This window comes from Cyprinodon tularosa, unplaced genomic scaffold, assembly GCF_016077235.1.
Source record: "Cyprinodon tularosa strain WSP-4 unplaced genomic scaffold, ASM1607723v1 ctg156, whole genome shotgun sequence".
NCBI lineage: Eukaryota > Metazoa > Chordata > Actinopteri > Cyprinodontiformes > Cyprinodontidae > Cyprinodon > Cyprinodon tularosa.
Window position 1 is genome coordinate 684,242 of NW_024038395.1, and position 16,212 is coordinate 700,453.

At 40.5% G+C, this 16,212-nt stretch overlaps 1 protein-coding gene across 2 annotated transcripts in view; it reads right to left on the reverse strand.

Moving 5' to 3' along the window:
• The window catches only part of spata20 (spermatogenesis associated 20), a 100,987-nt gene that overhangs the window by 81,420 nt on the left and 3,355 nt on the right, over positions 1–16,212 (reverse strand). For both annotated transcript variants that reach the window (XM_038280088.1, XM_038280089.1), the window contains exons 5-12: positions 16,055–16,198; positions 14,319–14,520; positions 13,881–14,011; positions 10,943–11,047; positions 7,765–7,839; positions 4,080–4,292; positions 3,737–3,929; positions 566–734 (exon numbers count right to left, since the gene is read on the reverse strand). In XM_038280088.1, coding sequence (XP_038136016.1) covers positions 566–734; positions 3,737–3,929; positions 4,080–4,292; positions 7,765–7,839; positions 10,943–11,047; positions 13,881–14,011; positions 14,319–14,520; positions 16,055–16,198 — 1,232 coding nt within the window. The remainder of the gene's footprint in view (positions 1–565; positions 735–3,736; positions 3,930–4,079; positions 4,293–7,764; positions 7,840–10,942; positions 11,048–13,880; positions 14,012–14,318; positions 14,521–16,054; positions 16,199–16,212) is intronic.

The window sequence follows — 16,212 nt, forward strand, 5'->3', positions numbered from 1 at the left end:
ACACTCTTAAACAGAGTAGTAAACCTATAATGCTGTGGGCTCTCTGTGCTTCCTGCTGCTCTGAAGACCCTGTTTGAGTCTTCGGCATAATTAACTCTTTAAAGGAACAGAAGGTTTAAAATAAGATGCAGTGGCCTCTAAGATGTAAATGAAGTGTTTTTTTTCTTTGCAGCAGTGTAATAATCTAAAACATATGGGGGCAAAAATACTCAGAAACACACAATTTGTTTTCATCCATGGACATCTCAATCCCCAGGCAGAATTTCTCTGTATATTTCTTAAGAGTGAAATGTTATAGAAACAGACTACGTGTGGCCTCACTCAAAAAAGTGGGTACCTTAAAGTTTTAAAAGCAGGTTGTTTGTTCCACTAGACATATTTCTAAACAGGCGTAGGGTTTCCTTTTTTCACTGCGAGAAAAATGAATGTACCTTTTATCTATTAATTGATTTCTACTTTGTGTTGGTCTTTTACTTAAAACCCAGATAAAACACATTACAGGTGGCATTTGTAAAAGAGCAAAAAGTTCAAAGATATGAATATTTCACAAATGAATGTATCTTACATCTGTTGCACCTCCATCTGGTCGCCGCGATAACAAGATCGGAGTATTTTCTGCTGGTCGGGGTCCCACAGGTGCTCCTTTAGGAAGCCGCCTGCTTGCACCGCTCTCTCCAGCAGCGCCTCGTCCCCCAGCACAGCTCCGACCCGAGCGAAGGCGGACAGCATCAAGCCTGAAAGGGCGGAAGCTTTAATGACTACCCTACTAAATAAGTGCAGCTCATGTTAAAACATCACGTTGCAGGCCAAGCTGCCTATGTGCAGACGCGCCAAAGTCCCAACATAGTTCATTTCCACCCCCCCTTTCTTTGAAGTTTTCCCTCATCCTTCGCTACATCCTTTCCCTCTATCGCTTCACACCTCTTTCATGTGCTGTATCAAAGCCAAATGGTGCACAGCCTGGATTTCAAAGTGCTGTGGCAGAGGACAGGTGATTAATGGAGGAGTTTGTTCATTAGAGAGGAGAGAAGAGACTTGGGACTAATTGGAAAGTTCTTGGGATCGCAGAGCCTCATTACCTCACTAACTTACTGTCAGGAGACATCAGCTAAACAGCCAGAACTTGTGGCTCAGGACAAGTGTTTATCTATGGATGTGCTTAGTAAAGAACATTTTAGGTAATGGGGAAAAAAGGGAAAGAGGCGCTAAAGTCAACACCATGTTATGGAAACTGGCAAGATGAAACTTTCCGGTTTGCCCAATGTCGTCCCCACACCATAAGTAATTTATTTTACTGGAACTTTATCTGACAGGCAGACAAATCTATAATGTATGGGATGGATTTCTATTCATCTGTCTCTAGTTGATACCTTTTAATAAAACCAGTAACTGCAACTGACTTAAAAATTCACCTATTTACTGAACAGAATCCACCTTAGGAATCATTTGAATAATTCTGTGGTTGATGTGTGATAGACATTATTACAGAGTCCTCACTAGGAGTTTTCATGGGGGTCAGGGGGAGGCATTTTTTATCCTTATGCTACCTGCTTTCTTCCTCTTTGCTAACTAAGCCTGCTTTTTTCTTTCTTTCAGTCTTCTCTGCTATTCATATGCAAACTATAAGACCGCCCTGGAGAAGTTGCTCTGATCCAACTGCAGCCACAGTAAGGCTGAGTTTTATTGGATAAAAACAAAAGAAACTCTGACCATTGGTCAGTTTGGCTCCATCAAAGCTGCTATCTCTCTCTGCTGGTGGGATGTTACCACATGTGCACTCAGGCTACGTTCAGACTGCACGCAGCAGAATCAGCTAAAATACATGTGCTGCTTCATTTTTTATGTTTGTACAGGTTTAGTTCTGATGTGAGGCTGAAGCATCTTTGCTGCTATAGCTGCATGGTTGAAAAGTTGGTCTGATGCGCGTTGGGTGGAACTACCCAATCCTTTCTTTGCCTCTAACAATGGCAGCTATATTTGCTGTGATCAGTGAGTAAAAAGTAGTTTTCATATGTTTTTAAGTGAGAAAGTCCACCTGAAAACATGTAGTCAGTTCCTCCAGATTACCATTCTGCCTTCAAATATTATTTCGCTGTCAGAGCCTCTCAGAGCCCCGGTACACCGGCAGTACTTTGTCACTGGGAATCCTGTTAAATGGCAGCCTCTGGCCTGGGCGCCTCTTCGTGGTTTTCCGCTGCTGTTTGCAGTTTTCATGGACGTAATCCAAACTGCAGACACCAGAATAATCAAATTGGACATATTTTTTCGGAAGGTTTCAACATTTTTAATTAATTTATGTGTACATAAATTGTTTCAGAGGAGTGATCTGCAACAGCAACACTGTTTCTGTCTCCCTGCCAGCTCCCAGATCAGCTTCTCTGATTGGTTGATCTGGCGGGTCGAGAGGCAAAAGTTTATTTTTTCCAACTCCAGCAGCTGCAGCTTCTGAAGTGCATCAGCTGCGGCTCAAAACGCGCTGCAGGACCTTTTGCTGTGCGTCAACCATTGACTTAGCATGTAAACAAGCTGCTTCTGCAAAATGTGGTCTGAACGTAGCATCAGAGTTTGAGTCCAAAAGGAGCAGGGCTCCCATTTCCATGGTACTTTTCTATAAGTGCAAATTATCAGGTACATGGGTTTAAAAGCAGAGTTACACTCATTAGAAGCCAGTGCCTCCTTTCACTTTAACTTTTAACACATACAGCGTCACCAGTGTCTGCATAGAACCGTATGGGAGGGAGCCCAGATGTCAATCAAAGGGCCACTAAGCTCATAAAAAAATTAGCATAATGGCCTGAAGTTCAGCTGCAATATGCTGCTGAGAACCCTGCATTACTGAACAAACCGAAGAAAGATGTGGAGTTCTAAGGAGGCTGTCCCTCTGAAAACTGACTGTGGGTTAGAACCCAACTTTAAACTCACCCAAACTTTTAATCTGAACAGGCTGACAATGGAGTCTAAACAAATTTAAGAGGTCAAATGTAACAGCTATCCACCCTGCACTGAATAGACAATTCTTATTGTTAAACACAGTGGTGGCAGCATCATGAATGGGAATACTTTCATTCAGCTCTAATCAGCATTGCATTCTGCTCTTCTTAGTTTTGTGTTTGTTATTTTAATAAAAGAGTTGAAAGAAGGACAGAAAAGGAAAGTGGTCTGGTTTACCACAGGTCATGGTGGCAGAAAAAAGTTCAAACAAGATGAGAAAACATTCCACTGTGGGCAGCAGACTAAGGTTACACATCCCCCTGAACGTATCTAGTGCATTATGACATTTGGTGGCAGTAGCAGGATGCTGCAGGTATGCCTCCGTTGGAAAGGAAGAAAGCAGTTGATGGGAAGATGGATGGAATTACATACAGGGCAGCAGAGGAACAAAGAATTATGTTACTGATTGCTTTTTGCCCAATCTGAAAGAGTTTGGGAAATTTTACAAATAAAGAGCAAAAACAAATCCAATATCCCAGAATGCCTTTAGATATAAGTTGAATTCAATGTTATTTGACGAAATGTCAACTCACTGGAGGAAAACAATAGTTTTAAGACATTTCAGATTTAATAAAGAAAAAAAAACTGAAAAGAAAAAAATATTTCTCTGTTTTAAATCTGAGCATTAATTTGTTTTGGTATAATAAAATCCTAATCAAATAACCTGATTTTAGTTATTATAATATGGCAAAAATAGTATCAGAATCCATCTGTGGATTGATATGCCTGGTGAATTGGACTGTACCATTCCAGGAAGCCAGCATCTTGGTGTCGAGATGGGGACGCGGGCGAACATTCCTCACTTCAGCCATTCTGGCTCTGGCTGAGGTCATGAGTTCATTGACCTTTTCCACAGTGATGCCAAAGTGAGCAGCTGTTAGCTCAACGGAATAGCGAACGATCAGCACATTCTTCCCCTGCAGCTCTCCGTGTGGGTCCTGGTAACAGAGAACACAGAGTCTTCACAGGAACTGAGCCTCAGTACCTGTAGCAGAGGACGCTTCGTTCAGCCTTCCAGCTTCGCCTGATTTAGCTCACAGTTGAACAGAAGCAGCTACGGCCATAATAAACTAAAAATGAAACCAGACCTGCTCAGGTGCAACGTTCCCTTGCTCCTTGACTCCATAATGGTGCATAAAGATGTCTGCAAGCGTGGCAGCTCCAACCGCGCCCTCTACTACATCTGGTAAGAGCTCCCTGACTTCTGAGGCTGTCCACACACAGAAAGCCCCCTCTCGTTTTTCTTTTCCCCCTGATGCAGGGATTGAGTCAGCATCTTCTGCACTGTAGAAGCCTCCAGACTGGAAAACGGATTAAAAAAAATGTTAATACAGTGGGGTTTTTTTAGAAGCAGGCCTGGTAAGATGTGTTAAAATTGTGTAAAATATATTCATTCTTTGTTGCAGTCGAATATCTAAGCTGAAGTCTGAAAGAAACTGATCCTGTGACCTTGAGAACATTTAGTCAGTGGGGGCAGAAAGCTCTTCTCTAACATTTAAAGTCGTAGCGAATCGGCTGTTCCAACCGTTGCATTTCCGAATTATCCCGAGTGGTGAACAACTTAACACGAGTGGATAAAGTGAATGTGATTGGTCGTTTATCAAAGGGGAGGGATTGTTGTGGCAAAAGGTTCGAAAGCATGTTTGATTGTGGCCAGTTTCTCTGAAGCATCTTGCTAACCAGTTAGCAACTTAGTGCTAATAGGTTCCAAAATGGGAAATGACATTGGGACCAAGTGGCACTAAATTGGTGACTTAGAAACGACACTGTCAAGAAACGCTATGGACAGCAGAAACGTGCAAGAGGAGGAGAGTTTTGTGTCGGAGGTCATGGAGGAGTCTCCTCCCTGATATTTTTTTTATTTAGAGGAGGAAAGCGGGGATGAAGATGTTGTGGAAGAGGACGCCAGGGCGGCAGAAGCTTGGTTTGGTGTAGAAGGCTTACAGCCGTACATGTTTGAGCCCTCGCCTCGCAACGCTGCCAGTTCTGTTAGCTCTTTTGTATGTTTTGTCTAGGCAAGGCAAGGCAAATTTATTTGTATAGCACAATTCAGTACAAAGACAATGCAAAGTGCTTTACATGATTAAAATACAGGAAGATAAAACAGAATCAAAGCAAGTAGGAAAAAAATAAAACAATAAATAAAGTAAAAACTGCAGAAACAAAAAAGAATATTAAAAACAGTTGGATTAAAGAAAATATGTTTTAGTTGAACTGTTTCACTAGAGCAGTCGAAGGCAATCCTAAACAAATGTGTTTTTAGTCTTGATTTAAAGGAACTCAGGCTTTCCGCACTTTTACAGTTTTCTGGAAGTTTGTTCCAGATAAGTGGAGCATAGGAACTAAATGCTGCTTCTCCATGTTTAGTTCTGGTTCTAGGTATGCAGAGCAGGCTGGAGCCAGAAGACCTGAGTGGTCTGGAGGGTTGATACACTGATAGCAAGTCTGTGATGCATTTAGGTGCTAAGCCATTCAGAGATTTATAGACTAACAGAAGTTTTTTAAAGTCTATTCCCTGAGATACAGGGAAATTAGGTGATTTATTTTTGTCAGATATCATAGCTTGTTGTAGCATTTTGCCTAAATAAAAAAATAAACAGCCAATCCATTTGATCGGCAGAGATCAGCCCTAATGGGTGATTGGTATCGGCATCTCTAGTAAGATTAAGATCTTATATATGCTTCAAACAGGATTGCTCATAAATGTTTCCATTATCACACTACACCAAAACTTGCTGACATTTTGAGATGTAAACATATGCAAACAGTTAGTTCTGAAGCTGTATCTGCTCACCTCCTGGGCCTTATTTACATTTCTAAAAGGTCTTTCTTGGTACTTGTTTACTCTTAAGCATTTTTTTTTGTTTTTTTACTGCTTTGATCAATGCATTTAGACATTCACCTGGACTGAGTTACAGCCCCCTTTTTTTTCTTAACTTGCTTGCTGAGTTTAATACTAATGAAGCCGAGAGCAGTCGTGCTCCTACTTTTTGTTTTACAATGGTTTTCTCCAGATAACAAGTTAATTCTATCACTATAACGAAAGCCTTTTTTCTCGTGATAACAGAATGATTCATCTCGAGAAAATAAACCTTGCTTTCTCGAGATCATGAGATGATTGATTTGTAAGTTAAACTGATTAGGCCTACAGCCTCCATCCTTCAATACCACAACAGCAGGAGGGGATTTATAAGGGTAAGTAATGTGTAATTCTGTAAATAATCCTATTTATAGCCTTAGGCAGTTGGTTAGGTGATTTGATTCAAAGACCATTCAGATCTGGTCATCGGGGGCTTCAGCACCAGGTTTTTTTCTAAACAGGTGTAACACCTGTAACAGGTATAAGATGCGATGCATTAACAATTAAACCCAACAAATGACATCCAACTCAAGATTTTCAATAGAAACAGTAAGAACACTGAGAGTGGACAGAAATAAAATTATGTCATGATAATTATCTCATTATCCCGAGAAAACAATAACTGTTTTCACATCATAACCAGATAAGTATCCTTTTATCTCGAAAAACAATTAATGGTTTAACTATGATAAAGAGATAGTTAGATCTTTATCTCCAGAAAATAATTAAAAAATAAAATTTAAATATGACTGTTCCTGGCTTCGGTAAAATACAACACCTTACAGAAGTATTTTCATGCCATTAACATTTTCAATTCAATTCAGTTTATTTATATAGCGCCAATTCACAACACGTCATCTCAAGGCACTTTGCAATTTAACCAGATCATGCAGTCAAGTGGATTTAAAGTTTTCTATCTAAGGAAAACCAGTTGATTGCATCGACTCGAATGCAATCCCTCACACCAAGCATGCTTGTAGCGACAGTGGAGAGGAAAAACTCCCTTTTAAAAGGAAGAAACCTCCAGCAGAACCAGGCTTAACGTGAGAGGCCATCTGCTGAGGCCTACTGGGGTTCAAGGAGACAGAAGCAGAGATACAAAAGGCAACTGTCAACCAGCGACACAGGTGGCCCTGTCCAGGAAACACACAGCCAGGCAGACGAGATCCGAGCCAGCTCTCATGTCAGAGGATGGGGAGCACATCCAGCCAGTCACAGTTAGAGAAACAGGACTACATTTTCAAACGTTGTGATTCTACAACCTTTACTTCTTTTTACATAAAACCTATAAATACAAACATTAGAATTTGTATTTAGGTGGTTTCTGAATTTCGTGTGAGAGACAAACACTTTGTGCCTGTCTCTCACACAAAATTCCATATACATTAACATAATGTATATGGAAACGTTCAAGGGGTGTGAATACTTCTGCAAGGTATTCTATGTTTGAGCACTGAGAATACAAAACTCTTAATCTAAGCTGAGGGCGCACAATAATTGCTGCTGTAATTGATGGTAATTTATTACAATAGGTCCATGAAAACCAGCTTATTTTAACAGAGATTTCTAGCGTTGATATAAGAGCTCAGGGATTCTGCCTCGTTGAGGGAAGCCCAAAACAAAGCAAGTAATATAGAGAGGGGACAGAAAATTACCCCGGGCATCGTTATTCATTAGAATATAATTGTTTGATAAATCACAAAGAATTTAACAATAACAGTATGGTTCTAATTGTGTGTTCATTTCACTGCCGGCCCTCGTTAATCAAAGTGGAGAAAAATTGACCTATACAAGAGAGAGAGGCTTAAACACGCCTTTTGTCAGCAAGGCACCACTGTTGCCCCAAGGGATGTATGAAAACACTAGCGGTTCTCAAGAACAAACAAGTAGCAGTCGAGCTGTCGATGATTCACCTTGTCACTCAGGTCCCTGGAGACATAGAGCAGTATGTCCTTGGCCACGTCTGAATAGAACTGCTCACCTGATACCTGGAAAGGAATAGAAACACCTGCATAAGGGCTATGATTCAACCTTTACAGTATCATCATTTATCAACAGGGTGTTCCCTATAGAACCCTAGAAGAGCGCTCGGGCAACTTCTATATCATCATTAACCACAGGAGGTATCCCTGCTCCATTTTACCTTGTGTATGTTGGTCTTTTTTATTTAGTTCTTGTACATACACAAAAAATAAAAATAAAAGGTCAGTGCATTACACACTTAGGAAGAACTCAAAAACAAACTCTAGGACTAAGGTTCCACTAGTTTTAACCTGATCAAAGAGAAACAAATTAAAACCAACCATAATTGTTAAAGATCAAACTAGGGCCGAAACAATTTATGCGATTAATCAATTATTGAAATTGAGTCTTACAGTAAATGGCCAAGCTCCATCTGATATCAGAGATCTGATTGTTCCTTATGTTCCTAACAGAGCACTTCGCTCTCAATCTGCAAGTTTACTAGTGGTTCCTAGAATTTCTAAAAATAGAATGGGAGGCAGATCTTTTAGTTATCAGGCTCCTCTCCTGTGGAACCAATTACCAGTTTTAGTCCGTGAGGCAGACATCCTGTCTACTTTTAAGACTAGGCTTAAAACTTTCCTTTTTGAAAAAGCTTAGTTAGAGTGGCTCAGGTTATCCTGAGCTATCTATATAGTTATGCTGCTATAGGCTTAGAGTTCTGGAGGAGATAGGGACCCCTATTTCATCATTCTATTTCTATTCTTCAACTCTGCAGAATCTGTTGGTTCAGTCTCTAACGCTATGCTCTCTCTGCCTTTTTCTCATAGTAGCTTCGCCTTGTTTATTCCTGTTAGGCTTTGACGCCATCCTGGAGAGAAATATCAGGTGTGCTGCTACCATCAGCCCCTTTGTTTATAGATCTTTGAGATTGGCCTGTTCTTCAATAGATTCCTGTTTCTCTGACTGTGACTGGCTGGATGTGCTCTCTTCATCCTTTGACATGGGAGCTGGCTCTGAGCTCGTCTGCCTGCCTGTGTGTTTTCTGGTCTGGGCCGCCTTTTACAGCTGCTTTTTGTATCTCTGCTTCTGTCCTTGAACCCCAGTGGGCCTCAGCAGATGGCCGCTCACACTGAGCCTGGTTCTGCTAGAGGTTCCTTCCGATATAAAAGGGAGTTTTTCCTCTCCACTGTTGCTACAAGCATGCTTAGTGTGAGGGATTGTATTTGAGTCAATGAGTCGAGGCAATCAACTAGTTTTCCTTAGACAGAAAACTTTACATCAATTTGACTGTATGATCTGGTGAACTGTAAAGTGCCTTGAGATGACCTGTGTTGTAAATTGGCGCTATATAAATAAATTGAATTGAAATTATCATCAACTAATTTAGTAATCTGTGAATTATTATCTGGAGTAAAATGCCTTTAGCTGACAGAGCGACCCACCTTGACCAGCAATTATAGCATAATTGTTAAAAAAATATGTAAAAATTTTGCATTTAAGATAAAAAATCTTTTTTCGTCTATCAATCTGCTCTATCCAGAACTCCTCAAGTGGAAATGTTTGAGTTTCACCTGGTTTAATTTCGCAAAAACTCTTCTTTAAGGAAGCTTTTGCTATCCGATTAATAATCAGAAAAAAATTTGACAGATTAAACAATTTGCAAAATAATCGTTAATTGCAGCCCTAGAAACTAAACTCTCCCAAGTCTCACACTGAGGGTTTTGGCTGGCTGACTTAAGTCCCAAGTAGCAAAGATAACATTAGATAATACTGTCAACTCTTGACTTTCCTCAACACTGTGTCTAAAGTGGATCACTACAGATTCTAAGGATCAAGCGCTTCTCAAGATCCAAGGCGGTCCTTAGAAACAGACACTTTGGAAGAAGCAACTCAACAACTACAACTTCCTCAGTGTCAACGAGGCCATTATTAAAACCAATCATTAAATCTTGAAAGATCTTACATCTGTGGCGCACATGTAGGAATCATACCCATATATTTTGGAGCTGTACAATTAATAGTGAAATTGTTTTTTATACGAGTCTCCTAAAATGTTATTGAAATGCATCCAGAGTTCTCGTCAGGCAGGCAGCCACATGTAAAAACTGTCACCACTGCGCTGAAATTAGGCCAATGCTCTATTTCATGAGCATATTAGCCCTTCTAATGACATCTGCGTTCCCTCCTCAGGGTTCTGTTCAGTGCATTTCAACACAACCGCCGGTTACACTGAAAGTTGTCAAAAAGACATTAAAATCAGGCGGATACAATGAATTTTAATGGGACTAATGGCTGCAGAAACTATGTTTGGTGTAGCTGCTTTACTATGGCAATAGGATAATTGTTGTCTCACTATGTGTATTTGTTTGTTGAAGTGTCTTTAGCATATGTGATTTGTCGTATATGTTTCATCTTTCTCTTTTATTTTCGCTTTTTGTGAAGTGAGCAGTTTTACTCAAACCTCTTAGATTACCGTCTGGAAGGCTTCATAACTTTTCATAACATGCACCCGTTTCTCTGAGCTTTGAAAACAGGACAAAAATACAGTTAAACTAAAAAATAAAAAAAAAGTACAGGCTCAAAATGAAATGAATAATCTTGTCTGTAGAGACGTGAGGCGAACCTACCCTAACCTTCATCTACGGAGCTCTACAGGAATAACTGCTAGATGAAGTTGGAGCCATCAATGGATCTGCACATCATGATCATGGTCTTCTAGGATGTTCACCTTTGGGTCTGTGCTATGGGTGCAACAAGCATGCGCGTTGGCCTAGTGGTTAGAGCAGTGCGCTGAGAAGGTTGCGATCCCCACAGCCCCCGGGTGTCGCACAGTGGCAGCAAACGGCTCCACCAGGGGATGGGTTAAATGATATAAATGATATATTTCTCCAGTTTGAGATCAATAAAGTTTAATTATATTATTGTTATTATTATTATAGGCGAAAACAAGCTGTCAATCAAGTCATCTCTCTGGTGAATACCATGAATGGAGTCAGCTATTCAAATTACACAACTCCCCCAAAAATACCTACATTTACACATACATGTATACTGTATGTACATTCCTTGCTTGTACACAAAGCTGACCATTAGACCTGACTCTAAGGGGAAAGGAGAGACATGGACCTGAAAAGCTGTTATGTAAGCCACAGCCAGCTGAGCCTGGTCATACAGCATCTTCTCAAAGTGAGGAACGTGCCACGAGGAGTCCGTAGAGTAACGATGAAAACCCTGAAAACAGTCACAGGAAAATAACTTTAAACAAGAATCATTGGTTTATGATTTAGTAAGAAAGGCTCCAGAAGTGGAAATTCAAAAGAAAACAGCAAATATCAAACTCTATTAGCACTTTAATTGCAACAGTCCTCTGGTCTGTTGACACTTTTACACTACCCTTGAAAAACCGATCCATGCCGAGACCGGTCCAGCTTGGATCAGTTAACCAGGTCGAGCTCGGTTCTGACGACCGTTTACACATCCCGCTATCTCGGTTCCTCGACTCCTCGCCTCCTAGTGACGATCTGCGGTATTACTCCCAGTATTGAAAGAGGAAATCAAGCAGTTGGTGGTAGGGGTGTAAATAATCGTTTTGTATCAATGCATCGATCCAACAGCCAACGATCCGATGCGTCGATACGTCTACAAGAGAATCGATTCGTGTTTTTTTTTTTTTCTCTGGTCTATTTTTATCCATTTGCTCCTGGGCATAATTCTCCCCCCGTGCTGCAGTGGCGCTAAACCTATTTTGCTGTCAGTTACAATTTGGGAGAGGAGCAGCAGGGCGCCTGTGGAGGGGGCGGGGACATCTGGAGCCAAGGTATTGCATTGCACTCATTGCACTGATTATGTATTTTTGCAGTATTTTTTGATGCAACTTTTCTACTTCTTTTATTTGCTGTTTCTAAAAAAAAAATGCATAACGATATTACAGCTTTCACTGATTTATTTCAAACTTGAAACTTTGTTTAGCCTGTAAGGTGTAAAAAAAAAAAAAAAAAAAAAAATTTAACCGATTAATCGAATCGAATTGTGGTGTATTCTTGAGTATTGAAAATAATCGAATCGTTGGGTCAGGAAATCAAAACTAAATCGAATCACCATGATGGATGTGATTTACACCCCTAGTTGGTGGTTGTAATGCACCAAAAGTTGTTTGTCAAGCGCCATAAAATGCAAGAAAAAGAAGACGACGGAGGGAATCAAGCAAATCAAAATGGCGACGCCCGTCACATTCAGAAAGTTATGCTTGATTATTATTGCTGTACTTCGGTGTTTGCGGAGGGTCAGGCGTGGAGAAAATGTCGTGTGGAGAAGATTTCGATTGTTCTTCTTCTGTTTTGTGTTGGTTGGCAAGCAACTTCCGGAGGGGCATTACCGCCAACTACTGGAATGGAGTGTGAATCGGGATGTGCAGCCAGACGGAGATGACGCGTTCTGCTCATGCGCTCTTGTTATCAGAGAACCGAGTCAGGGAAAAACCGAGCCGAGCCCACCTCTGGAAATGGTCTGCAGTTAGCTCGGTCCGGTTGTGTCTAGCTCAGTTCAGTTTGCTTTCCATTTACACACGATAAGTTATCTCAGTTAGTGAGCTCAGACCGGTCTCAGCACGGTTTTACAAGGGTATGTAAATGGGGTATTAGACTGAGAGATTCATGAAAGGTTTCCTGTTAAGCAGAGGAAGGTGTGTGGAAAAGCATCTGAAGCTCAGACATAGCGCACGGATCGATGATGCTCTTCACCCTTTTCCCTCTTTCTTTATTAAAGAACCAAAATTTCTGACACACAAACTACTGAAAACAGGCAAAGTTTAGTTTCAATGGAAAATTCATTCAGTTAAGATTTTTGTTAATAACCCGACTAGATTGTGAAAAGACTATAATATGACCAATGATTTATACAAATTAGTTTTATGTTTCTGAAAGCAGAGGAAATATTGCTTCTAAAACGACTGAAACGCCTGTTTCCTATAAGGCTTGTAAGTACTTTTGATGTTAAAACGGCAAACTTTTCAGACTATGTTTCAGACGATGTTTACTCCTATTTCAAGAAAAAAGGTAGAAAGGAAAAACTAATGGAGGGATAAAGGGACACAAGGAAGTAAAGAGGTAAGGAAGGAGGACACAAGAATGAAGGAATGAAATAGAGGAAAGGGGGAGGAAAGGACATAGGGAGGAATTAAAAAAGACACAAGGGGAAAGAAAGACACTGGGGGAGGGAGGAAGAATGGAAATAAGACAGGTGGGAGGAAAGAAGAGGAAGCAAGAAAGAAATGAGGGAAGGAAAGAGGACAGGAATGAAGAAAGGAGAAAAGGCAGGGAAGGAGGGAGGAGAAAAATGAAGGAAGGTCAGAGGGATGGGATGAAACAATGATGGATTCAATGAAGAAAAAAGAAAAGAAGAACCACAGACAGGAATAAACGAAAGAAAGAAGCCTAAAAAATAATGATGGAAGGCAAGGCAGGATGGGACAGAAGGAAGGGAATACACTAAACCCTAAGGGCTCAAGGAAGGAAAGAAACAAGAGCTCAGGGAAGGAAAGGTCAGAGGACATGAGAATTTGGTTGGGTTATTTACATTGTTCAAGGCCTTAATTATTCATCTCACATAGATTGTACCATAACCTGGTGATTTATTTATCCTGTATGGTGATCAGATTAGATAATATGATAAAGTTGGAAAGAATGACTTCATTTCTTTTATAGATTGAACTTAAATCAAAAGGTCTTTGAAAGGAAGATTCAAATCCTGTCAAAATAACATGGATCAGTAGTTGATGCACAGAGCCTTAAGGTGTTTTTTCTTATCAATCAGTCGTAAAAAGAAATATTCCTAAAACTTACTATTTGAAAACTTACTAATCATTATAAAAATTCCAGAAAAAAATACCCTTTTAACTACTTGATTGTTTTAAAGTTTTTTCAGTGTTTTCCACTTTCTTTTTTGTAAAGCATTTACAGCAAAAACTCGACTAATCTTATTAATAAAACCCTTATCTTGCATTAAAATTTATGTAAAATTGTATATTTGACAGACTCTCTACTATATACGCATACTGGATGCGGACCTGTGCGACGTGGTCGTGGATGCCTCCCAGCGCCATCATTCGGAGCGTGTGCATGACCATCTGGAGCGCCTCCACCCCCTCTGAGGTGCAGCGGTTCACCGACCAATACGATATGAGGAACATCAGATTCACTGCGGAGGCACGGAAAGAACAAACCACATGAGGTGCTGTTCATCTGCGAAGCAGCTCTGATCGATGGTCCAACCAGAGCAGCGGTTGGAGCTATGGTACTTGGAAAAATGTCGCCTTCTCAACGGGTTTTACTGATGTTTGAATCTTTATATTTAAAATGAAAAAGCTTTAAATGACATAGGAGCTGTTGTGACTGAGTATTTCTCTTTTATTTTCTTTAGCTTGTAGTTAGGATAAAAACATGAAAGGAAAGTTGTTGCATCTCAAACACAAGCTGATGACCACTCTGGATCCTAGGGAGTCTACCTGGGGAGGGGAACTTTGGAGCGTCTCTAAAACCTCCGTACTCTTCCTCGTAGGAATGGGCCAGCTGCTGGAAGCATCGATTCGCAACATCAGGGGCCAGAGGAGGGCTTTCTCCTGGGTTCGCACTCAGAGTCGTGCCTTTCTTTAGAGCCTCCATGATCCTCTCCCCACTGGACTCTAAAGCTGCTCGGTTGCTCTGCCACTGAGGAGAGAAAGAAAACTTTTGTTATATTTAGAGCCTCTAAATATTTATATTAACAAAACAATCATAGCCGCCCTAAATGCTCAATGCTCTAGTTAGACAAAAGTTCCTCTCACTACCTTAAACACTGAAGAACAGCTGTGAAGGTTGTCGGATTATAGTTAATGAAAACAATTACAGACAGTTTAAAAAAAAAAATGTTTTATATAAACCCTAAAAGCTAGCTTGTTATGAGAACGATTATTTTTCCCTAATAATATAACCAACACCTCTCCCTTATAAACCCTGTAGCCTTTGTGAAAATAGGAAGCTAAGGCAGAGGCATTTCTTGCAAGAAATGAGGTTCACATTTATTTAACCCACCCCCTGCATAAAGAGCTTTCTCACACTTGAACATTCAAGCAAAACTTGAGTCAATCAAAGTCATTCCCTGTTAGGTTCATATATCTTTCACTGGCCAGATGGATCATTTCAAAACAACGGTCCTCCCCTCCACGCCATGAAGGAGGCTGTGTGACTTTCGTTTGGAGCCCGTGAGGCTGAGAACAGACATATCTCAACATTTTCTACTCCACACCTTGCACCTCTGAGACCTGAATTAATGTTTTTATACAAGTTAATGTAAAATCAGCACTCAGAAATAAATATATGTAAAAGGAAATTACTGTAATAGGAGATTGATTTCCCCCCCCCACACTCTTCACAGCAGCCACCCATCTCGCTCGCCTTTCTGGGTCTTTAGGGAAGCGATTAAATGAGACGCCATCTTTACTTCCTTGTCGGTTGGTAAACCCATACGCTGAGCAGGAGAGGGTCATGTTTTTGTTGCTGTTTTCAAAGTAATATGGAGGAAAACTGCTGGTGTTGTTCTATGTATGCAAGGTTTTTCCTCCCAAGAGGAGTCGTCATTGTGGGTGTGATGTGATTGGCATCCTTGGGCATCCTTAATAAAAGTTTCGCCAAACAGCCTGACTCTTCTAAACCGCAGGTATTCAACAGGGGGTCAACGGTTGGTTGATGAGACTTTTTTTTTTAAATTCCCGCTGCAATAATTGAAACGTCTTTAAACACACATTAAAGGGGAACACCGTTTTTTTTTTACATTGGGCCCTTGATTTTACGTTATTACATCATGTTCTACTCACCCATATTAGTTTTGTGTTATTTGGAGCCGTTCTGAAGATATTCTGTTAGGTTATATCCAAGTAACGTCTTCCTATGGGCAACGACTTGAAGGCACAAACTAAACTGTTCATAATTTATCATTTATGGTACGCCAGCATTCATAACATGTAGGCGAATCACTGTCCCCCAGACAACCGCGGTTATATTTTAACCCTACGACTTTAACCGTGTCAAACATTGTGGTTTGCGATGCAACGAGATGAAATTTGGAGAAGATAAATTATAAATATCAGTGGTTTACCACTTCACACTAAATTCCACAAACATAGCCTGCTTTCTGAAGTAATTTATCATCAACCTTAAGAGATCCTGGGTTTCATTTGGATCAATTTTTAGAAAAAGTTGTCACCTGTTCAATGATTCTCATCAAAACGGTCTTGAAGCCAGGTCTTCTTCCTTGGTCCCTGGGGGGAAAGTAAGTCCCTCCGATGAAAGGTCGAAGGTCAGGAGTTAACCACACACTCATGGGCCAGCCTCCACCTCCACTTGTTGCCTGAATGTAAAAAT